Consider the following 24,852-nt stretch of genomic DNA (forward strand, 5'->3'; position numbering starts at 1 on the left):
CTGGGGGACCTCATTCACAGCGTTCTACCAAATGTAAATTTAAAAAATGGCCACCACAGTCACGCTAAGTATCTTCTTGTGAGAAGATTAAAGATGAATGGGGATCAGGGGGCGAGTCCAAAGGTAGCCAATATTACAACCTCACACATGGGACTATGCTGGATGTGTAATGGCATCCTAGATTATAAAAATAAACAGTGATACAGACATAGAGCTACAATTAGAGGCTCTACTGTGCACTAATATCTCGTCGAAACTTGTTCCACTATAAGAATGCTGTAAGCGATGCGCGTAGACTGGATTCGGTAGTTTTACATAGTTGGGAGAGTTTTTTTAAATTTTTTTTTTATATTAACTCCACACAGGAGGCCCTGAAGAAATTTGTAAGAGAAAAAAATTGGAGGTAAAAAAGCGGAACTTATCTTTTCGCTTCATGCCTCATCTAAATATAATACATCAATGGATACACATGAGATGGGCTGACAGCCTACATAGAACTAACGACTTCGGATGGGTGAGGGTCGCCAAGGATGGGAAAACTGAACACATTTGAGGGATACATATGTCCAAAGCTGGACACCAGAAGGCTTATGAAGATGAAGATATAAATCTTGTGTAAGTAAATCTTGTATAGTAGGTAATTTGTTAATAAGGCAGAAAAACAAAAAAAAAATTATGACTCTGGAGCTCAATATATGAGAGTTTTTGCTGTTTCAGTTATCACATGAACAAATTTTCCAGGTAGGGGCCAGGCTGATATGCACTTTTAACAGAAAAAAACACTGATCCGTTATATAACAATGAGAAGTAAGTATTTCAGTTGAACGAAATTACTAAATCCATTATTTTCCATTTCCCTAAACTAAATTACTTACTTCTCATTATTATCTAACTACTACAAAGTATTTTCAAAACAAAATGTGCGTAAACCGTGTCCCTATTTTGCCTGGACGGAGCAATTCGAGAAAAATTTGAAGCTGCGGGGTGAGGGGGAAGATGTATGGAAATGCCAAATACTTCTTAAATTTTTTAATGACTTATCCTATTCCTTGTGTCATCAAATACTCCAAAAAATCATAAGCCGATATAACTGCATTAACAATACGAAAACAAAATAATAATGGTTCATTATGAACTACTTTGCATACAAATTAGTTCAAAACTAGTCATACAAGATGGTTGCAAGGCAATTTTCTCTCACCAAAGATTTGACTTCAATGCTCTGTCCTGGGCTTTTAGGTCCATGCTATTTTTTTTATTTAATTACCCTTTTCCGTTATATTTGTTCTAATGAAATTTCCCATATTTTTATGGTAGGTGGTTTATTTATGACTCGGGGACTGGCAGACGCAGACCCGGCAGCTCCAATATACTATAGAATAGTAAAATCCATGTGAATATTATATTTTTGATATATTAATATTATGATTACGAAGCACATACTTTGATATTATTTACCAAGTCAGGGAGATTTAATTTTACAATGTAGATTATCACCATATATGAAATAATAAAACGGGCAATCATTTCCGACTGTACTGCACTCGTCAGGTTGATTAATCTAGACTAGATGATCTAATATTATAATTTCGTAACAGGTTCCCATAAGTAACTAGTACTAGTATGAATTCGTCGTGCGGCAAAGTGGCCTTAATATTTACAACATTTTCCTAAATAATAAATTCTGTTGTTCAAAAAATTGCGGTCAAAACAACGCAACTCGTGTTTAATGTCTCAAAAATCAATATAATGACAACATGTTCACAAACTCCTAAATGTCATGACGTCTCACTCGAATATTTGTATAAGTTTCGAAATATGAAAGTGATTATAAAATCCTAAATCCCGTAAATCTACCAATAAGTTTTGCCGTGAAATAAAATGCGGTTTGATCAGCATCGAAATATATTTCCCGCTTATAATTAATTAATATCGGTTGCATTTTTCCGTGTTGGAACAAATACACCGACATTGTGACGAACTTCAGTGCGTAGAATCACAATCGTCTTTTCTGAGTTGGTGCAGTTCTCTGTGTCGGTTTTGATTGTTACGCCCGTTTTTACCATATTTCCTGTAAAACAAATTAGTCACCCTTCGACTAAAGGTTCTCCCGACACTTGAACATGGATAGAAGAAAGTTATCGACGGCTGGCGACAGCCTTTACGTGATTTTGTCGCTGCCGAAGACGGCGAATCAAGACGATGTCAAGAAGACGTATAGGAAACTCGCTTTGAAATACCACCCGGACAAGAACCCAAACAATCCGGAGGCCGCAGAGAAGTTTAAAGACATCAACCGAGCTCACACGATCCTGAGCGACCCCACGAAGCGGAATATTTACGACAATTACGGTTCTCTGGGACTGTACATAGCGGAACAGTTCGGCGAAGAGAATGTCAACGCGTACTTTGTGGTCACGTCCACCTGGTGCAAGGCGCTGTTCATCTGCTGCGGTATCCTGACGGGCTGTTACTTCTGCTGCTGCCTGTGCTGCTGCTTCAACTGCTGCTGCGGCAAGTGCAAGCCCCGCACGCCCGAAGAGGCGGGCGATTACCACACACTGGAGAGGGATGACTCGGATGGCGTGGCGGTGACGTCGCAGCCCGGTGTCAAGCCGCGTCCCGCGCCCCCGGCGGACCACCCCTCCAGCGCCATCGCCATGCCGCCCCCAGGGGCTGCCTCCGAGAGCACCAGTCTCAACACAGGTGGGGTCAACTACGGCATCCCCCAATAACTACCCCCAACTACATCCCGTGATATCATAGTGAAATGTTAAGTGTACAATACATACCTACATACTGCGTGAGATAGATCCGTAGTGTCCATTAAAAGGTTGGTAGGATTTCTAATATTTATTGTCTTTATATCGATGGCCTTTTAACACGTTAAATTATAAATCTTCCCTCTTCCATAAATATTATAATACACATGTGTAATGGAAAACCACACATTTCACCATTGTTTATAGTGACAATGTTATTGTTCGAATGTTCGTCTTCAATCAATCCTTTCTTCTTACTCTAAGAGATTTATCAATTTAGGGATTCTTGTTGTAATAGTTCTATTTGGTATTTGTTAATGTTGTGAAATGCAATATTTTGCTTGCGCTAATTTTGAACAATAATATCTCGTGTCAATTTCCACATTGAACTATAACTATTGATGAGAATTGCTTCCCTGCCGAAATGTTCCATTAATAACTTCATAATAAGCAGCATAGTTTCTGCAATAGTTCTTCATTGTTGATTAAACAGCTTAGCTTTCTTGTTGATTATTGATGTTTGATTTAAATAATTAAGATGTTATTACTGTGCTGGATGCTGGCTGTTTTGTAACGCAATGTTGACGCTCCCAATATCCTACAAAATAATATTCCTCTTGCACCTAAACTATAGAATTAAGACTTTTCCGACAATTGATTTTAATACTAACAGCGTTAGTTTTACAGTATCACACATTTACTGGAATTCTCAATCCAATTAGGTATCCTTCTTTCTTTGATTTTCCATACAAGCGCAAAGTGCAAGATGGTTAGTGCAAATGCCCTCTTATTAATCTCCCCATACAGAACATTACATATTATGAAACATTAACTCAAATAGTAGAAAAAGCAAGCACTCTGCGATGACACTGTAAATAAAATAAAACACAGTATCTCTGTTTTAAACAACTATTTATTCATATTTTTATGCCTACCATACTATGTCTAAAACTTTTTATTAGGCCTTATATTATCTTCAATAAGATGGAGCTTAGGCTGGGAATACACGGATTGCAATGACAAAAACCCGGTTGGCTTAAGAATGTGAATCAACCGCTGTGTAAAACAATGTTACAGTGTAATATTTCATTTCGTTGTCTTCAGCATTGAAGTGACATAATCAATTTTTTCAATATTGTGCTGCAAATCTACGAATGACCAATGCATGTCAATGTAAACCCTGATCCCTAGCGGGTTATAGATACCTTCTATCTATTTTCATCACAATACTTTATAACATTTAACCAGACTAGTTTGTGTAAACCGAATGAGACTTATTTATGTAAATTAAACAAGACAAGTTTGTGTAAAGTTATTTACCTACTGTAAATTGAACAAGACTTGTTCACTAGTGATGTCACAAGCTATAAAATAATATGTAACGTTTTAAAACATGTAGACACATACTTATAACATTAATCAACGTGGATTTCTCATTTTCAAATAGTCTGCTAGGCTTAGGATCCACTAGAGATGGATTCTGTACACCGACTTGAAGGAAATATACTAAGCTTGGGTAACTGGATTATTTAAGATACCACCTTTACTTACTGGATAAGTAAAATGATTTGGTACATGACTGTAATTATGCAGACTTAAAATATAAACGAAAATAAAACTGTTTTAGGTTTTGCATGGCTGTATCGACTACTACATATTTACTACCGCATTGTGTATGCCCCTCTAGGCATAACCTAACCTAGCAGCGTTCCTCTTCTTGTTTTGTTGCCTGGACCTATCCCACTGTTGGTTTAGGTTAGGTTAAGCCCCAGCATACCCAATTTCTACTGATTTATAACAAGTTTCTCGTTAACTCTTTAAGTTTTTAAATTTTAAAAAAAAAGTTATTTTTGAAGATAATATCTATACATTTGTCATGCCGAAAATATATGAAAGTAATCTCCGAAAATTAGTAAAAACACGTTTTGTTCTGTTATTTAATATGTTATAGGCATGAAAAAATTCAGTGTATCTTAAAATGCAAGTAAAGCATTTGTCAAGAGATTTTTGCTCTATTCCAAACGAGTCGTGTTTTATTAAATATTTTCACAATTTTTTCTTAATTATTATCGTTTTTTAATATTAGCGCGCTTCGTCTAACATTCGTTTTTACATATCTCTCTTTCCAACCATCTTTGAATACTTACTACGGGGCCTTTAAGATGGGAATACACAATGCGATTGTATATCGATACAGCTGCTTAAAAAAGCATTTTTTTTTGTGTTTTGCATGTAATTTTCTATTGTATTTTGAGCCAGTCATGTACCAATGATTTTTTTCACGATTTGATCTCTGCCTTTGGGGGAGTGTTTTTTTGATTTGGCATATAAAAATTATTAGTATTATTGTTAAGCTAATTCCTGCATGTTACTTTATTGATTGCTCCACGCACCAGTTGTCACTATTTAATGTTATTATTGTATTACGCACCTCTAGTTGTTTTTATTTGTATAAAGTGTTTGTGTGCCTGTTGAATTATACTATTTATTAATCATTCAAATAAATACTTAATTTAATTAAGTATTTCTTATTGAGAAGGACATCTTGTCATTATAATATCCAATTTGTTGATATGTTACTTTGTTAGACAATCACATTCACTCATTTTAAATTTTTTATGTGAATACCGCACAAGAGTACGACACTGCTCCCGACCGTTTGGAGCCAGTGAGACTTTCCCCGATTGGGGTATGTTGTGAGGCTGAAGGCAGTGGCAGGAGATAGTACCTGGCTATTCAGATCTGGAAACCAAACACGGCTAAAGCCATTTCAAGCAACGTTTCAATTTTAAATGGTGGTCTTACACCAGGGCTATACTGAGAGTATCTTCCACTCTGGAATGTGGCGCAGGTATACTCATATAAGGCTTCTTCAATATTCCCTTTTTTTGGCCAAGTGGTCCAAAATTCGCATCCATTTATCAATCCTTCAATCTTCTGCATGCTAAGTCCTCCATCATTGCACAACCGACAATTTTAGCTTTTATTGAGGGGAGTAGGGAGAAAAATTCAAATATTGTCAGATTATTCGTAACCCGGGAATGTTAGTTATTCTTGCTTTAATAAACATTTAATTAGTTTGATTTACAATATGTCAGCACCGGGAATGAGTTGATGTTAGTGTCTGAAAAAGTATAGAAAAAACATACTTCACTCTTTTTATTCTGAGAAATGGTAAAAAATTTACTATGGAACTCCAACTGGCAACACGGATTAGTAAATCACAAAAATAAATATTATTCCAAGTAGAACTCAAGGCTTTAGATATGTGATATCATGCTATCAATTTTGTGTACTTTGTTATCTTATAAATTTATCTATGGAATTTGCCCCACCATTAAGAATGACAAATCTTTTTTTATGAATTATTCTCTATGGCATTTTTATAATGAATAGGTTGTAATTCTTTAATATGTCTGCATGACTCACTTCATTGCCTATAGCTTAATAATTACTGTGAATGGCAATTATACAATTTCTTTATTACAATATATTATTATATATAATTTGTCACACCTATTTTGAGAACAATGGCATATGAAATTTAAGCCAAGAATGGTCAAACTTTTGGCATTTCTTGTGTTCTTCTTTTTTTTCTATGTTTTCTATGAAATCTAGAAGTTTGAATAGAATGGAAAAAAATGAATTTGTTGAATTCCACTGCACATTTTATACGCAAAAAAAAATTGCTGTTGGTTTTGACTTAATTACTACGAGAAATAACTATTAATGTTATGGGAGATGGTAAAAGATGCATTAAAGTTTAATTTTTTCTCAATCAAAGCTTGAAGATTAATCATTTATTTTTATCATTATTATTTTAATCATTTATGCGTAAAATATCCCAAACCAACAACCTAAAAACCTTTTATGTGCGATATTACTTAAACTTCTGACTTAAATAGTTATGTCCATTAGATATTTAAGTTGAAATCGAGTGTTGTTTTTAGAGCCCTTGCATGCAGAGGAATTTGATGAAAAAAATTTCCTAAATAATTTTAGCATAGAAGTTTGCATACTGATAGCAAGTTAATCTTAAACCGCAAATTGATAAGGAAATTCCTTATCAATGGACAATTAATTAGTATGCTTATTAATGTCTACAGCTTGACACACTTAACTTTGCAGTCGGCCAAAAGAGGAACTAAAGAATGAACTGTATTAGTTATCCCCACCTGGTTTTGAACACTTAAAAAATAAATCATTGAAAATTTTGGAATAACCAAATTTAAAAGCTTTCGATCTCAAAATAAAAGTATGGCTGTGAACTTCGAATACTTGCGTTGACGTAAAAATTCTGGACAGTAAAAACTGTGCAAATCTCATAAAGGATCTCTCCGTTCAAGATTTTCTTTTAGTGGGGGCAAAACAATTAATACCCAGATTTATAGCGCAAAGTGGAAAAGGTGCTGTGAGGTGAAAATAGTTGCGTTGACCTTGAAATTCCACAGTAAAATCTGTGCTGATTTTATATTACCACAGCTAGATGGTTTTTAGTGACACAGATTTTTACATTTTGTCCTGTAAATCATGTTTTAGTTCGAATTCAAAAAGTCAATACAAAAGAGTCAAAATTTCCAATTAGACTTCTTCTTTGCTTAACCATCATTCTGAATTGAAACATTACTTGAAATGGCTTTAGCTGTATTAAGTAACCGGATCTGAATAACCAGGTACTTTCCTACCTTCCTCTACACCAGGGGTTCCCAACCTTTTTGTACTCTAGAGCACATTCTAAAATATCAGTAGGGTGGCGGGCACCACCTATTTTTAATCGACAAACTCGGAATCAAAATGACAACAACGCGGTTCCAGGCAGGGAATGCTATTTGCACATCACTCCTTGTACACGCCGAAAACCTGAAGTGAGCCGATGATCGCCGAACCGATCGGGACGGTACGAGCACGTGACTACTGTCAGTTTGGCTGTCGGGGCCATGATTATTGCTCTCACTGACAGATAGAGCTGGCAGAGTCATGTGCCATGCGTTTTGGCGCCTTCGGCGTTCATCGGCTCAGTTTGTGGCGTTCGTTCACTTCGGGTTTTCTGCGTGTACAAGGAGTGATGTGCAAATAGAACTCTCCGTTCCAGGCTAGCGTGAAGAGTGCAGTCTGGCTCGCCGCTAGACAGGTTGCGACAAGTACTGTTAGCAAAGGAACCACTCATACATACAATATCGCAAACATACGAACGTATTTAATGAACCTAGGCACTCAAAAAATTAAAACTCTAACAAATAAATAAAAATAATTCACATTTTTAATTAATGTTTATGAAAAAATTATTTCACTGTCGAATAGTAACGGGCACACACAATCGTTCACCATGGGGCCCGCGGGCACGGGGTTGGGAACCCCTGCTCTACACCTTCTCTTTCCTCTTCTTACTTCCCTTCAGCCTCGTCCCGATACAATAGTCCCACATTAAAAAACATATTCTTTTATCACAAATTTCTAATCATCATCAACTCAATTACCTACATGACAACAACTTAATAAATAAATAAATACACACGTAGAACAGGAATGTTTATTGATTCTTGGGATTGATTGAATGGTTTGTCTCTATTTTTATCTTTGAATGGTTTTTCGGCTAGCGTTATAAATGTATTTCTCAGCACCTGGCCTTTAATTATTTATACAATGTTGTCGGCCATTCTAGCAATTTATTGAAAATATTAATAGTTTGCTTGGAAATTGAGTCATTTTGTAAAATATATATGCAACATTAGAAATTAAACTGTATAATTTGAACTAAAACAAATATCTTATTTACGAGCGATAAAGTACCTATGTATAATATATTTTACAAAACGATTATTTTTATTCTATATTTGAAATGTTTGAATAGTTTTTGATTCTGTAGGAACAAAATTTCTCAATATTCATCTTGGCGAGTCAAGTTACTTAGATTTTTCATGCGTAACGACTAGCTAGTATTGTGTGTATATTTTTTAATGTTATGTGATTACTACACAAAGAGTTTAAAAGTGCTCGTAGCATTTATGAGGTTGAAAGAAATGCAGATCTACACCTCATTCTAAAATAAGATACATTCGGTATAGCCCTGGTGAAGGACCACCGTATAGAATCAAAACTAACTAACTAACCATAACGCCGTTTCTTCGCAAGGGTAAGCAGAGAGGACGGACTGCCAAACAACTCGGTCTTGGCACACACTCCTTGCCTCATTCACATTCACACATCGTCTCATACTTACTCTTCTATTATTCTGACTCTTGACATGACCCGACTCAAGTATCTGATTAACTTGGCCGTGCCATGTCTGCTTCGAGCGACCCCGACTTCTGCTACCATTCACATTTGCATCGTATATTCTCCTTACACTCCTTTCTTCGCTCATTCGCTCTACATGCCCAAACCATCTAAGCGTCCCTTTCTTGATCTTACTCGTTAAACTTACATCAGCCTTGCACTCTTTGTGGATCTCCGCATTTCTCACACGATCATACATGGTTTTACCACACAAACATAGTGAATAGATCTGAATAGTCAGGTACTTCACATCATTATTCTTCCCTCCCCCCAATTTAGTCATAAAACATTAGATGCTCTCATTATCGCCCTGGTGATAAACCAGATTCGAAACATTGTTTGAAATGGCTTCAGCAGTGTTAAGTGATCGTATCTTAATAGTCAGGTACTTCCCAACCTTCCTCTTTCCCCTCGCCACTTCTTTTAGTTTTCCAACATCATCCCTGAAAAAGTGGGGGTACCATAGTCCCACAGGCCAAGGGCAGTAGGAATTCTAAGAAAATAATAATGAACTCTAATGATTATGATTTCTTGAAAAATCATTTATATCAGTTAATTCTGCGAAGGACAATTGTTATCACATCACTAATACTAATATTTGACAAATTAATGTGATGGGACAAAGGGAAAAGGTCATTGGAAATGATAACAAATTTAAAGATAATCTTTTCTTAGTAATATAATAATACAGGGTGTGCGGGAGTAAAGTGCGCTAACATAAGGAGGCGATTCTATGTGATGGTAGAAGTAAAAAAGAAAAATAACTTTTTTCGAAATTCCAATGTTAATTTTCCCATAGAAACAATTTAACTTTTTTAAACCTAAAAAACTACCTTAAAACGTTGGAATTTCGAGAAAATTTATTTATCTTTTTTGCTTTTACTATCATATAGAATCATCCTGAAGTTAGCGCACTTAACCCCCAAAAATCCTGTATATGTATATTTGCTATTAATAGGTTGTCTGTCAATGGTTTCACCATAGTTTGCAAGACGAGTCAGCTGTCATGCGTGAAAATAACTGTATTTGATTATAATTAATTTATTTTTTAATTAGGTTGACCTGTCGGTAAAACCTCCATAGTTTGGCAATGCCTTTGACAGGCGAAACGGCTATCACACAATCCTCTCTCTGATGCCCTCTCTTATCGGAAGTTGGCTATCATTTCGTAAAAATAACTATTTCTATAGTTCAACCAAAAACAGAAGATCGTTCCCTAGCGTCGTCTGGAATGGAGCTCGGTACGGGAGGCGAGTGCAGTGTGGCAGTCCTCCAATTAATGCTAGTGCACTAATAGCAAATGACGCCTTTTTGCGCATTGCAAGAGATGTGCGCCACCTTCTGCTTGCGGTCTAGTTAAAGCGGTGCTTTAAGAATAGTATTTATTTTAAATAATAATTACATAGTTGTAAAATTTCTTTTGTACAGTATTCGCCACCCCAAAAACCGGGAAAGTGTACAATTTGTGAAAGCGGCAGATTATAGTGCATACTTACTAAATATGCTACAAATTAAAACAGGTTTATCGTAAAAACAAACTGACACCGCTGTCGATTTTTTGTAAAATTTCCATTTTTAGTTTAAAGTTAAGGGGTCATGTTTACGCTTGCAAGAAGACTCCATTTTAACTTATTCAAATAAAAAACATGGTAGAACGAAATGAACAGAAACACATTTGACTGTTGCTAGAATACATAGAGGACTAACCGAGAACCAAATTGTCCTAAAACAATTATTTTTTAATAATAAACCCCGGTGGATGGTAAAATGGTCAGCTCTAGCAAGCCAGACGGCATTGTAGTAAATGAGTGTGTAAAATTTAGATAACCCAACCCGTCGGTGTACAAAGCTTGGCGCTCCAGTCTAGTCGAGCGGTGGACTATTGAATACCGGCGAATTATAAAGCTTTATTTTATGCTTTCAAGTACAGTGAAAATCCATTCCCGCAAGAAGTTTTTTAAATGGAATTTGAAATTCCATAAAAGAAACTGCAAAAAAATCAATTTTTTCCCGCATAAGAAGTTTTAAAAGTTCTTTTAGTGAATCCATTACAAACGAATACTTGTGGCGAATTATACCTAAAAATGAGTCTTTTTTCAAACAGCCATAAAATTTATCATTTAGTTATTATTGTCTGCATCCCATATAAGAGGTTGTTAAAAATGTACGAACCATTAGCAAAGTTCACCACCAGTTACTTTACAGGCTCCTGCCTAGCACCTAGCGGTCAGAGGTAAAACTAGGGCTAACAGATAAAACAGATGTTTTGCCTTATCAATTGGCTTTCTTTTACAGTGTTTGTTTACAATTAGCTTGTCAATGTGTTTTACTTGGTTAGATTATAAAAAGCCTCGCCGACCGGATTCCTTCTTCTTCTCTCCTATAAAATAGTAACAAGCAGTCATTAGTAAAAGTGTTTTGTCCGGGTCGGGAATAATTTAACTCTTTGTAACATTAAATAAAGTGAAATACAGTTTTGTGCAGTAAAAACAAAAAAAACCATGCGTCTGTTATTGAAGACTTTATCAAGCCCAAACAAATCTTAACATGGTCCTTCGAGCCGGATTCGAGGTTTTAGAAGCTAGTGTCAAAACATATGTAGGTAACTGAAATTAACCTTTTTTCAACAGTCCTAAAATGTACAATGTCTGCTGTTTGTTGAAGCAGATTAGGCGAGTTACACAGTGGCAGCTCGAGATTTTTGTGTTTGCTATTATTGAAAATTAAATTAATTAAAAAACCTTCATTTAAAAAATTTCCAAATTTGACACCGAAGTTTTTTTTGTTCCCGCCCTTGAAAACATTCTTCAGAGAATTTCACTGCAGAAAAATAAGGGCAGATTATAGTATTTGTTGGATATGTCTTTACATATCCTGATTTGCTCAGTATTTTTTATCTAACTGGTCTAAACAAACACTTCTTGCATTCAGTGTCATTTAGTCTAGTCTCGTTGTTTCGTGTTAAATGTAGCTTTTTTATTAATAAATTAATTCTAGTACTTAGATAATAATCATCACGATAATAATTGTGTCTTTGTGGAATCACAATAATGGAGGAGTCCTTTCATTGCTTTATTAATTCTTATATTAACGCACTTCAAGCGGGTGAATACTTTAATAGGAACCTATCTAGGAGAAAATAGATTTTGCTTCAAAACGCTATATCTTATTTTTTTTCAGTCAAACTATAAAACTCTCACTCCATAAACTGAAGTTAAAGTTAGTTTTGGGCCATTTAGTGATGTTTTATGTGTTAAAAATGTATGTATTTTATTACATTACAAAAAATTTGGTTTTGACTTTTGTACAAATCATTACAAAAAAAGGAACGATTTTCGTATCTCCAGAGCCATAAGTGTGAGGATTTATTAATCATTTTACAGGTTTAGTATAGTTTCCTTTTGATTAAATATTCTTCCACATAAGAGACAAGAAAATGTGAGACTTGCAACATATTGTTTATACAAATACATTGTTTTATTTTATTTTTAATATTGTACACTCACATATTGTAACAGATTGTTAATCCAATTATAGTACAATCTTCTCATTCTGACACTTTTTTAACACCTGGGGAGATAATTATACAAAAAGGCTATTTACAGAGAGATGGAATATGTACTTCTACTGTTTCTGAAATTACTTTCAACGGCGCCATTCCATGTGTCATGCTATTGTGTGCTAGAATCTGTTCTGCCGTGTGGTATCTTGAACAAATCATGCCGCCGACCTCGTTCTGCCGTGTGGTATCTTGAACAAATCATGCCGCCGACCTCGGCTGAATACATTTTTATAGTTGGGACCCCTTACAAAAAGATTGTTATTAAATATTCACATAGAATTATCGGACAGTAACGCCTTTTCTGCCATTCAAGTAGGACCGGCGTATAAGGTAGAACTACCCTTCCCACCGGAAGTGTGTTAATATAAATAATGCATTTTAGGTAGAGGTCATTATTTGTTAAGCCAAAAATTATAACTACGTACGTATTATCATTATTATGTAATATTTTGGAAATTATTAATAACTTTTTTTTGAAACATTGTAACTATAACCATCACACTATCTTGCCGCACGCTCTGTGCCACATTCACATTCATACACGCTTGTCTGTTAATACGTGTCTTTTACGTGACCCAAAAGTATACAATGTGTAATAATTATAACATCCAAGATTGCAAATTTCGCATTTTTGGTTTAAATTTTAAATTTTTTTTTGCGTGCTCTATGTACATATTTTTTAGTTAATATTATACTGTCAATTTTGCTAATTTCTATTCATACTTATTTTTAAAATATTAACATCTTTTTGCTAATGAGTAATATGTTTTTGAAATGATTTTCGTCATACAGGTGTTTTTTAATGGGATATTTCACAATTTCTGAGTAAAGTGTAGATTAACGCTATTTGTTGAGTAACGTATATTATCTTTTTACCACTGCTCAGTAATTCTACGTATCAAGTAAATGTCTTTTTTACAGCCATGTTAATACTACGATTCAAGTTACTTTACGAGTAGTCACTCAACTGCAGATTAGCGCCAATAGGCGGGTAGTAAATGTATGTTTTTACAACCACGTTAATCCTACGATTAAAGTTACTTGACGAGTAGTTATTCAACTGTAGATAAGCATATATGTTGTCACCCCTAATGAGTAATGCTGCCCATAAAGTAAATGTATGTTTTTACAGCCATGTTAATCCTACGATTAAAGTTACTTGATGAGTAGTTATTCAACTATAGATAAGCGCTCCTCATCGGGTAGCGTATTATGTTGTCACCCCTAATGAGAAACGCTGCCCATAAAGTAAATGTTGTTTTTTCAGCCATGATAATCCTATAATTAAAGTTACTTGATGAGTAGTTACTCAACTGTTTACTCAGAGGTGGTGAATATCCAGTTAATACATAGTTTGGGTTATTTATTCTGCCGCGGTAACTAAAAACGCAGTGTCTTCTTTGAAACTCAAATTGTTTTTTATTTACCACAGCAGTGTTGTAAAGTGGGATGTAATATAATTTATCATCTCCAGTTAATAAAACACCTTCAATCTCCACCTGGGCTTTCACGGTCTTTTCCAATTTGTATATTATGCCATGTCAAATGATGAGCATAGATAACCGGCTTCTGCATGATAATATTCCAGATAATACTTGAAACAATGTAAATGATCACATATTAGTCAAACACCACGTTTTTTGGAGGAAAACAGCGGGTCTGAAGGTTGCTGTGGTAGCTCGGTGGTTAGAGCTAATAATCGTTTTTCCTCATGTGTTATTCTAATGCATGTTGGCCTTTGATGATTATTAATTTTGTTTCATTATTAATTTAATTAAACTCTTTAACCTCATTTACTCTGCTGTTGCATATGTGATATATCGGCAGCTATCCCCGTATGCGGATGTTGCATATATGATCCATGAAGATTCACTAAAACAAATGCATTGTGAGAAGTGTGGCGCATGATGGGATAGATTGTATTGAAAATGCCAGCGCAGTAAAGGTTAAATTGTTTCTGGAACAGTTTGGTAACGAACAATTTATTTTGTAACCACATTTTATTCAAAATAATATTTGTTAAATATATTTACATTACTCGGTAGGTTTATTAACTGCATATTTGGATCATTTCTATTTCTAGCTAATTTTATTTCACTTTATTGAAGTGTATTGTATGGCCAATGAGTATTAAATAATTCAGTACACGATTTACAAATATTTTAATATTCTAAATATACATGTTTCATTAAAAATATACATGTTTCGTTAAAAATTATCATAAGAAATCAATGTATTATGCATTAGATTGTCATAATATTATATCCCCCTTTCCTGAATGTAAAATGTATCTCAAATAATAATTGTAGACAAAATGGAAATTATACACTGTTGCAAAATACATTTTTTTTATTTCCACCTTTTTCTAAATGTGCATTTTCATTTTGTATTAAAAAGTTCTCACAGCCAATAGCGCTTCCTCTTCCTTGAGTCAACGTTTCGGACAGCCCTACAGTGTCCATCATCATATCGCGTCTGCCCTGCTGATGGACACTGCAAGGCTGTCTAAAATGTTGGATCAAAAATGAGGAGGAAGTGCAAAATGGCTCATCACCCTAAAGAGTATCATTGCATCTTCTTCCATTTGTTCTATTCCGTTTGGGATCCTTCCCTTTCGACATGGCAAGGTGCTATGCTACTTCATCGGCCTCCGTCCATTGCGGGCACAGCCTCTGAAGTTGCTCGCCCCAACTTAACTTGGTGTGGTCCACTGGATGTCTTCTCTTTAGAACTGCTGTCGGTATTTTACGCAGAAGTCGGTCTACTGGCATTCTGTACACAGTAGGAAAAACAGCAAATCTCTAAATAGTATAAAAAAAAGTCGCTATCCGCGTTTGTCTGTGCGTTTAGTTCTTCTAAACTATGCAACGGAATTTGATAGGGTTTTCACTATCATTTAGAGAATTTCTTCCGGAAGGTTTATGTATATAATACATGGATATTATATTTATTAAAAGTAGAGAAAAGTCAAGCTAGTGAATTGATATTTTCATCAAAAAATAAAAGTTTTTGCTAGCTGTCTATGATGATGTTGATTGGAATTATCTAAACCACATTAAATATCCGAATAACTGCTTTGTTTATGCATATTACATATACAAAATTTCCTCCAAATAAGCGCAGATAATGTTTTTAAAGAAAAGTAACATGATATATATCTATATCTATCTTCTATTTACATAAAGACTAGCCTGGTTTGATCTGTTTATGACCACTTTTTATTAATACACAAGTGGTTCATTCATTAATCTTAATCACCAACGCACATTTTCAAAGTACACAATTTTAATTATTGCAATATTGGGTGCATGCTTTGGCATGTTTTCTAAGAAATTACCCATTCCCAAGCTATTTTTAAATGCAAAAGCTGATTCATAATCTAACAAATATTAGTTGGTCAGTGTTTAAATTGATTGCATATCTAATGAATGTTATCATTTGTAACAACATATTGATGTGATTTATCATTAATCACTAATTTAGAATGTTTATAAAAAATGTAATAAAATATAAGTCGGATAATAGCTGTGATAACCATAGAGAGTTATCTTTTTTTTGCTTAAAAGCTTATAGTTAAGCCCAGCAGAGGGCCATCGTGAATCATAGACAAAAATCTTGTATAGTTATCCTCCTTCTCACATGTCTTTCGTGAAATGAAAGAGATAGAAAATACTAGAATGTTAATCAAATGATTCCAATCAAATACCTACCCATAGGAATGAGCCACATGCATGTTTTTTTTCAGTTGAGGAAGGCTTTCAAAGGCGTAAATGCAGTTTTGTGAATAGATGCATTAAGTGTTTATTTTTTTGAAAATGCACACAAAAAAATGATAACTCCTTCATTTGTACACGCAATTGCTTCATACGAAATTTTATAGCATAGTAATGATCAGCAGAATCCATTTCTAGCCAAAAAAAAAAATACCCTTGAAAATTCAAGTCTCTATGTCTATGAAAGGTGATTTTCAGCCCACTGTGTGCCGTGATTCTTGGGAGTAATATTAGCCCTATCAGAATGAGGTTGTAAACCCTTGTTCTAAGCCAGTTAAAAATTCATGCACCAGGCTCATTGTTTGTTTCTTTTGCAACTATAACATGTACACTACATTGCCAACGGAAAAAGATTATATCTCTGTTGTTAACAATCAATTAGTCTAAAGATAGAAATAGATAAGATTAGAACAGGTATAGTAAGAGACAGTACTTTAGTTAGGTGAACATCAACATAAAAAACACTGAAAAATAAGCAAATCTCTAAATAAATAGAATACAATTATGACTTAACACACTTATGCGATGTGTCGCTGGTGAAGATTTTCTGGGTACAAAAACCTATGTTTTAAAGAATATTTTTCTTTTTCATTAGGTCCTCCTTTGGCCATCTGCAAATTTAAATGTGTCAAGCTTACCCCGCTTATGCCAGAACATTTTTTATTAAAAATATTTTTTTAAATTTAACAAGTGAAAATATGGTAGGCTCCAAAACTCACAGTAGAAATGACATGATGCAAACTGAAAAAAGTTGCATTGTTGACCTATAAATTCCTGTCAGAAAAAGCTGTGCAAATTTCATACCTCCCAGAGCTGCCCCGTTTATATGTTTTTGTTGTGAACTCCGCATCATGTTATTTCAAACCTCTGCACTACAATATGTTTAATAGCAATAACCTGGAGACCAACTATCACGCGCATGCGCCTACTCTTGAAGTACATCCCCCTTTTCTGTGGGTTTTGAATTCCTTCAATCTAAAGCGTTTGTTTGTTTCTTGCGTATTGAAAACAATGTTTATGAAAGGGCCCAATCTTCAATTAATTCTCCTTTCTCTATGGAATTGGTTTGAATTTCTGTACTCTAAAGAGTTTGCTTCTTGCTTATATTATAAAAAGCACTATTTAAAATATGACCCAATCTTCATTTCTCCTTTCCTCTTTGTGGAATAGCTCTGAAATTCCCCAATCTAATGAGTTTATTTGTTGCATATTATTATAGTAAGCAATGTTTATAAAATGACCCAATCTTTATATTATTTCCTACATCTGTGGAATAGCTTTGAAATTCCCCAATCTAATGAGTTTATTTGTTGCATATTATTATAGAAAGAAATGTTTATAAAATGACCCAATCTTCATATTATTTCCCACATCTGTGGAATAGCTTTGAAATTCACCAATCTAAAGATTTTATTTGTTGCATATTATTATAGAAAGCAATGTCTAATAAATGATGCAATCTTCATATTATCTCCTACATCTGTGGAATAGCTTTGAAATCCCCCAATCTAAAGAGTTTATTTGTTGCATATTGTTATAGAAAGAAATGTTTATAAAATGACCCAATCTTCATATTATTTCCCACATCTGTGGAATAGCTTTGAAATTCACCAATCTAAAGATTTTATTTGTTGCATATTATTATAGAAAGCAATGTCTATAAAATGATGCAATCTTCGTATTATCTCCTACATCTGTGGAATAGCTTTGAAATCCCCCAATCTAAAGAGTTTATTTGTTGCATATTGTTATAGAAAGAAATGTTTATAAAATGACCCAATCTTCATATTATTTCCCACATCTGTGGAATAGCTTTGAAATTCACCAATCTAAAGATTTTATTTGTTGCATATTATTATAGAAAGCAATGTCTATAAAATGATGCAATCTTCATATTATCTCCTACATCTGTGGAATAGTTTTGAAATCCCCCAATCTAAAGAGTTTATTTGTTGCATATTATTATAGAAAGCAATGTCTATAAAATGATGCAATCTTCATATTATCTCCTACATCTGTGGAATAGTTTTGAAATCCCCCAATCTAAAGAGTTTATTTGTTGCATATTGTTATAGAAAGCAATGTTTATAAAATGACCCAATCTTCGTTTCTCCTCTCTCTGCGGAATTGCTTTGAGAGTTTATTTGTGTTTATAAAAGGATCCAATCTTCATTTTTATCTCCTTTCTCTGATGAAATTACTTTGAATTTTTTTTATTCTAAAGAGTTTGTTTCTTGCGTTATATTATTATAGAAAGAAATTTTTGAAAGAAGACTCAATTTTCTTTCTCTGTGGAATAGATTTGAAATTCTCTAATCTAAAGAGTTTGTTTGTTTGTTTCTTGCATATTATTGAAATGCTGAATAATCATGCTTTCTGTTGCTGTTTGTCTGTTGTAGGTCGGGCGTGAGGGGTTCTTTAGCCATTATTCTCATCACATCCACTTGTTGGCGACGTGAGAAATCATTATTAATATTTTAATTAATATATATTTTATTTACTAATTACATCACCCAATGTTTCTCTCCTTTTTATTATTTTATTATATCTTTTGCATCTATCACTATTTGATACTTGAGACTGCTCATTTATTAAAACTTTATTTATATTTAGCTGCATAATAAGTATATACTCTCATTGCCATTTGGCAATTTCTTTCAACCAACCCATCTCCATGAGAGATACACGTTACTGCATTCAAGGTAGGACCGTTTCATGAATGGGTAATATGCATAGACATCAAAATTGATAGACTTGTCCTAGCACAAAATCTGGGTATTAATTATTTCGACGGGATGAAGGTAAAAACGGGACCATATTTTTGGAGGATTCCAGCTTGTATAATTTACGACAACAGTCATACGTTGGGCGCACATTCAAATAACCAGACCCCGCAAAGAAAAGTAAAATCCGCTGAAGTAAGGTAATGGTTTGCAGCGCAGTCCATTGTGAGACTTTTCTGCGCAGGATCGTAATGTTCGTAAAAACAGTTTAAAAACCGAACTGGCTTGAAATTGGATTGCGTAGCGACGCTAAAAATGACTGAGGCGGGTAAATTACAACACATTTGTAAAAGTATCTAATTAAATAGTGTAACGAAATATTCAGTTCTGGAAACAATCCCGAACTTTTGTTTACCCGATTTGGGATTTGTAGTTAAGTTTTTCACGCAGCTAGTAATTCTGATAATTAAAGTAGATTTTATTTTTGCAATATTAAATGGTAATATTACAATGCAAGTTGCCTGTTTACTGTCAGATTCATTTATTGACAAACTACAGAAAGGGAAACTGTCAGGCAACCCCTAATCAACTTGGTTTGTTCCCCTTTCCCTGATGGGCTAGTCTTATCAATTTGGATGTCTGTGGTCATATATATTATTATTAAATATTTAAAGAATATTAATAAACACTACATAATCATATTAATTTGAAAAATGCAATTGCAATTTTCAGTACTTAAATCATTCGGTATACAAGTCTTGTTTCAAATTTGATAACATTTTAAATTGCTTTTTATTCCTTCAGCTTTCTCAACATTTAAAATATTTTTTCTCATTTATATTTCCCATCCTATAAATAATCTGGTGTGTGGTAATACTCATTCTCACTTTTGTATTGTTATTTATGTCCTTTTGCTGGTAATCTGATGCAAAAGATGTTTTGTTCGAAGAAATTAATTTATGTGCATGTTTTTGATTCATTAGATAAGCATAGTTATATTTGGAAAATATCAGTATTTTTTTGCATGGACATTTTTTGTCATCTTTCTTTCTTGTTTCCGTGTTTAATTTTTGAGCATTGGCAAAAGTCTCCCTGAAGTTATTTAAATTTCTAAAGTCATTTCTGATTAATTTGCAACTAAATATTTTTGTTTACTTTTAGTGGTTTTTTGCTATATGGCTCCTTATCTTCATTTTATACTTTGTACTGGCAATAGGCACCTTGTTGTTTATCCAACTATTAAACTGGCGGGGTTCACTCTCTCTCGGAAGACTCAAGTCTCACTAAACCGAATCCGGCGCAGTCACTGTTGATGTATTTATACTTTGTACGACTGCTGGTAATAGGCACCTTGTTGTGTATCCAACTATTAAACTGGCGGGTTTCGCTCTCTCTCGGAAGACTCAAGTCTCACTAAACCGCATCCGGCGCGGTCACAGTTGATGTATTTATGTAATGCATCAATGGAGATGAAAGGATTCTGAATTGTGTGAATGTTAACTCTAGAATGTTCACTCCGCCAGTTGTTCCCCAGAGGCACAGCTGTGTTGTCAAGTGACTCCCGATACTGTTGACTGGTTAAAGTGAGGAGGTTTTTACACTTGTGAAAACATATTTAAATTATGCGATCGGTCAGAATTAGGGTCCAAGATGTGTTTTTTTATTTATTTAACAACTAGCAAAATACCTATGAAAAATCCGGGATATTATAATTGTAGGATTTATGAAACTGAAAATATTTATAAAAACAATACTTGTCTCAGGATCTTAAACTTAAAAATTATGACATCTGTTAAACATTTAAACAAAATAAATACACATCTCAGGTAATGAATTATTAATTAAATAATATTAATTAATAAATAATAATTAAATATTAATTAATTAATAAAATAACTACGTTACTATAAGGTAACTACTTTATAGCTTGTCTTATATGATTTCCTATTTTGAAAATTAAAAGTTCATTGAACTTGAATAGTTTTACACATTACTCAGTAATACGCATCACTGTATGCATGCACCCATGCACCGACAACAGAAATTAATGTTTGATTATTTTGGACGATTCGAAAACCATATTAAATTTCTTCAAAAATCAATTGCCTCAAATACTTTCCATTTTTTCACAACTTGTCACATCATTGACCGTAGAATTTTTATCTCTTAGTTATAAGGCCATAGTTTTATTATAGTGTGGTTTATATTGGTGAAGTCTGTCTGTCCCACTTACATTCTATGACTTTGCCGACTTCAAATATGTGCCCTATCATCTATCTCCCCACCCTTCCCTAATTAAGGGTGTCCCAGTAAGAGTGCAGATTTTAATTGCACCCCAGTTGTCCTTCCGTTAAGTTGGGGTGAATCAAATTCAAGACTCACTGGTACACCCTATATTTTATTTATTCCGAGTTTCTGCATCTGGCAATAATCTGCACACCTTTATTCCTATTCCTTGCATAACATATCTCTTGGCAATTTATATAAATCTTTCAATTTTATGTAGTTTATTTAACAATTTTATTGATGTATAAAGTTAGTCCAATCACTTTACTCTTTTGTCATTTATTTAACCCCTTGATTACGGAATATCCAGCTCTCAATTGATAATTTAAAAATTCATTATAAAATAATGGTACCACCTAGTTAATTGACAGCAGTTATTATAATTGTATTTTAAACTTTTCTAATACACAAATCATAGGGTTTTATCCAAACAATAAGGGACTTGTTTCAGATAAGATATCATCTTCAGATAAGATTTTATCTTACAATACAATATAAACACTATTAATCAATCAGCACATGTAGAAACAAAGGTAATTACAAAATAAGTGATTAGAAACCAGTTTACAATAAGTTAATTAAATTTAATTATGCGACCCATGTTGAGCAACTTTTATTTGCTACATTGTTTACTAAATCCATATCTGGTTTTTAATAATTGACACTTCCATTTGCCATTCATTTTGCCATAAACCTTGTCACAATGCCGGGTTTTCTCTCAAAAGCAACATGACATAAATTAAACTTATGTGGAACGCCATCTTGGAAAATGCTACGAGATTGGTTCATTTGAAATTAGGTTTTTTTTAAACCCGTTTCACATAAATTCTTCTTTGTAATGTTTTAGTGACAGATTTGTGCCTCTGAAACAAATTTAAAGTTCATTTTGTTAGGATTGTCTGATTTTGACTTATGACAGAAGTGTGAATTGTCCAAGTATATTTATAATAAGCCAGACATCTTTGTTTCTATGTGTCAATTGTTGATATGTGTTTTTTTTAAACATAGTAAATTAATTGTCTTTAAAACCATTCCGTTTCTGCCATTTAGTGATATGTCCTTATGTACGCAGCCCAGTTTGTTTTTCCATTTTCTTATTTAATAATTTATTTTTCTTTCTTTTCAGGAGCAGGTCTTAAGTACACATAACAACATTCTTAGATAAGAAAATTAAATGAAAACTGTTTGACTTAGCTCATAAGATTAAGTAAAATATATTGGATTGGAATACCTAAAATTCCTTTAATCAGTTTGAAGTTTAAAATTTATCACAATTAATAAATATTATAACTACTTAAATAAATTAGCTTGTACCTGTGAACAATTGTAAATCACGGGATTCAATGTTCACTAAAAACTAAGTAAGAATTCAATAGTATTTCATCACAATAATATGCAGTTACCTAATGTTAAAGGTTTATATTCGTTTGGGAATGTGTTGGTTCCAAGTCATTGAAACATCACATTATTTTATGCATTAAAGAAAACACAAATTGCCTCAAGCGGGATTTAAAATTCGGGATCTTTCGCTATCCAAGCGACTGCTCTAACCATCGAATTATCTCGGCATCCTTTAGACCCTCTCTGTTTTTATTCAATGGTGTTTTTGATATTGTTAACATTGTTTGAAGAGCGTCCGCTAGAAGCCACTATTTATTGCGAGTAAGTTGTTTAATTACTAAATCGCTTTTTTTTATACTTTTATTAATTTTATTGAAAATGCATGAATTTAGAATGGTATTTTTTGGATAGCTCGTTTCATGTTTGATTTTGGATGTGACCAATGGATACATTCAAAATTATAGTTTTAATTTTACAAATATGTCACTTTCACATTATTTAAATTACTCTATTCTAGTCTTTATTGAATTATGTATATTTTTAACAATAAAATTAAGGAACAAGCCTGTTTTTTTTTCTTATAAAATTTCGTTTGAATGTTCTCTTTCATCGATTCTGGGAATATCAATATTTTTAGTTTATTGAGAAAAGTTAAGTATGTAGCTACCACCACCTTCCAGATTTTATGCGAAATCATGAATTTTATGCGCTAGAAAGATTGGTATGCGGAACCTTAGTAAGCCCTGGACTTCATTGTGATTTCAAGTTGCGCGATTAATCGCGGCGACCACAAATCTAGTAAGTGCAAATGTATATAAAACAATGATTTTATTTTTTGCAATCGCGCCCCTAGAAATCGCAGTGGAGTCCATGTCTAAGTAAAAATCAGGCACACACAACATTTTACCCGACAATTAAAAAAAAAATTGGATTTGCTGTTTAAAAAACTTAATAGGATCTTCTTCCCCTCCTCCGGTTCGGATTGGGGACGCATCGCATGAACAATATGAACGACTCCAGGCGTGAGTCCTGCGCTACTAAAGCGGCCCCCTGTCCACAGTCCAAGTCCCTCCTCGCCCTGCATCTGGAGTTGCATTTATCTCATATTATGTTGTGTGTTTCAACTGTGGCTAGAAGTTCATTTCATTTGAGCATTTATCTGAAGGTTATTGACAAATTGAGATGTCATTACGAAAGAATAATTATCATGATCACATCTTTCTCAATCTCTCTCGGGTGTAACGATCAGGGAAACCTAGGACTCTTTCAGACAAACTCCATTAATTACATTTGATGACCATCAAATCGACAATCAGAGCCATTTTGAATTTTCGACATTAGATATGCTTATATATATGTTTCTCGTTATTCTCAGCCTGATTCAGCTTTTGATCAAGCATGACAACATAACCACCGTACTTTATATAGCTGATTCTAATTAGAACCAAAAGTTCTAATGGGCCAAGAATCAACATTTAACAAGAACTTTTCAGATGTAAAGAAAAACAAAATGGCACTGCTCGGCCATTTTATGACAATGTTATATTTGAATTTCTGTAGAACACCCAAACAGTCTCTTGATGTTAACATTTATGAATTAATTACCCCAGATTTGGACAGTTCTGTTGTTATTTCAGACAGCTTGTATGGGTCACCCTTTGCTTGGTTAACTACAACAAAAGCCTCAACCGCACTGCTAGTTTTGTTAATTTACCTTTGCATTGAATTTTATAATGTCTGCTTGTTCCTTCAAATCAGTTAACAAAATGTATTGTTATATTGACAGACAATATTTATATTATGTATGTAGTTCATCATTCAATTACTGTATCTAGAAGTATGAACTATGGAGTCTGTTAGTTTTTGTATTAAAATAAAATATAAATCAAGTAATCAAATTGTTCAATAATTCTTACATATGTTTTTCACCAGCAACTGAATGACCGCTAAGTTGAAATGTAGCTCTAACTAACAAACTAAGAATGGCCACCAGTGCAATTTTTCACTTGAAGGTTCCACCAGGCATATTTGTAAAAATTACCCTCAAAGTAATGACCTCATGGTTGTTTACAGATCAAAATCGAAACTTTATTTACAATTGTGATAAAAATAATCAAACAATACCAATT

General features: G+C 33.8%; 1 protein-coding gene across 5 annotated transcripts; it reads left to right on the forward strand.

Moving 5' to 3' along the window:
* Positions 1-1,820: 1,820 nt before the first annotated feature.
* Positions 1,821-23,622, forward strand: Csp (Cysteine string protein). Of its 5 annotated transcripts, none has more exons than XR_016304898.1 (3): positions 1,821-2,833; positions 18,773-18,828; positions 22,509-23,622. XR_016304898.1 is itself a non-coding variant. In XM_089647496.1 (3 exons), exons 1-2 carry the CDS (start codon positions 2,124-2,126, stop codon positions 18,781-18,783), a joined length of 594 nt encoding a protein of 197 aa, XP_089503622.1. In that variant the 5' UTR covers positions 1,824-2,123; the 3' UTR covers positions 18,784-18,828; positions 22,509-23,622. The 5 variants fall into 5 exon arrangements, 2 of the variants coding, with proteins under 2 accessions (XP_089503621.1, XP_089503622.1); XM_089647496.1 differs by having other exon boundaries at positions 1,824-2,706; XR_016304900.1 differs by lacking the exon at positions 1,821-2,833 and adding an exon at positions 2,858-4,278.
* Positions 23,623-24,852: the final 1,230 nt, after the last annotated feature.

This window comes from Hesperophylax consimilis, chromosome 26 (genome assembly GCF_061612785.1).
Source record: "Hesperophylax consimilis isolate HC1 chromosome 26, BYU_Hcon_1.0, whole genome shotgun sequence".
Lineage (NCBI taxonomy): Eukaryota > Metazoa > Arthropoda > Insecta > Trichoptera > Limnephilidae > Hesperophylax > Hesperophylax consimilis.

Excerpts from the sequence above, each read along its gene's own strand:
- Csp (XM_089647495.1), top strand. The coding sequence starts at position 2,124 with ATGGATAGAAGAAAGTTATCGACGGCTGGCGACAGCCTTTACGTGATT. Across the intron at positions 2,707-22,508 it reads GAGCACCAGTCTCAACACAG|GAGCAGGTCTTAAGTACACA; the intron begins GTGGGGTCAACT and ends CTTTCTTTTCAG.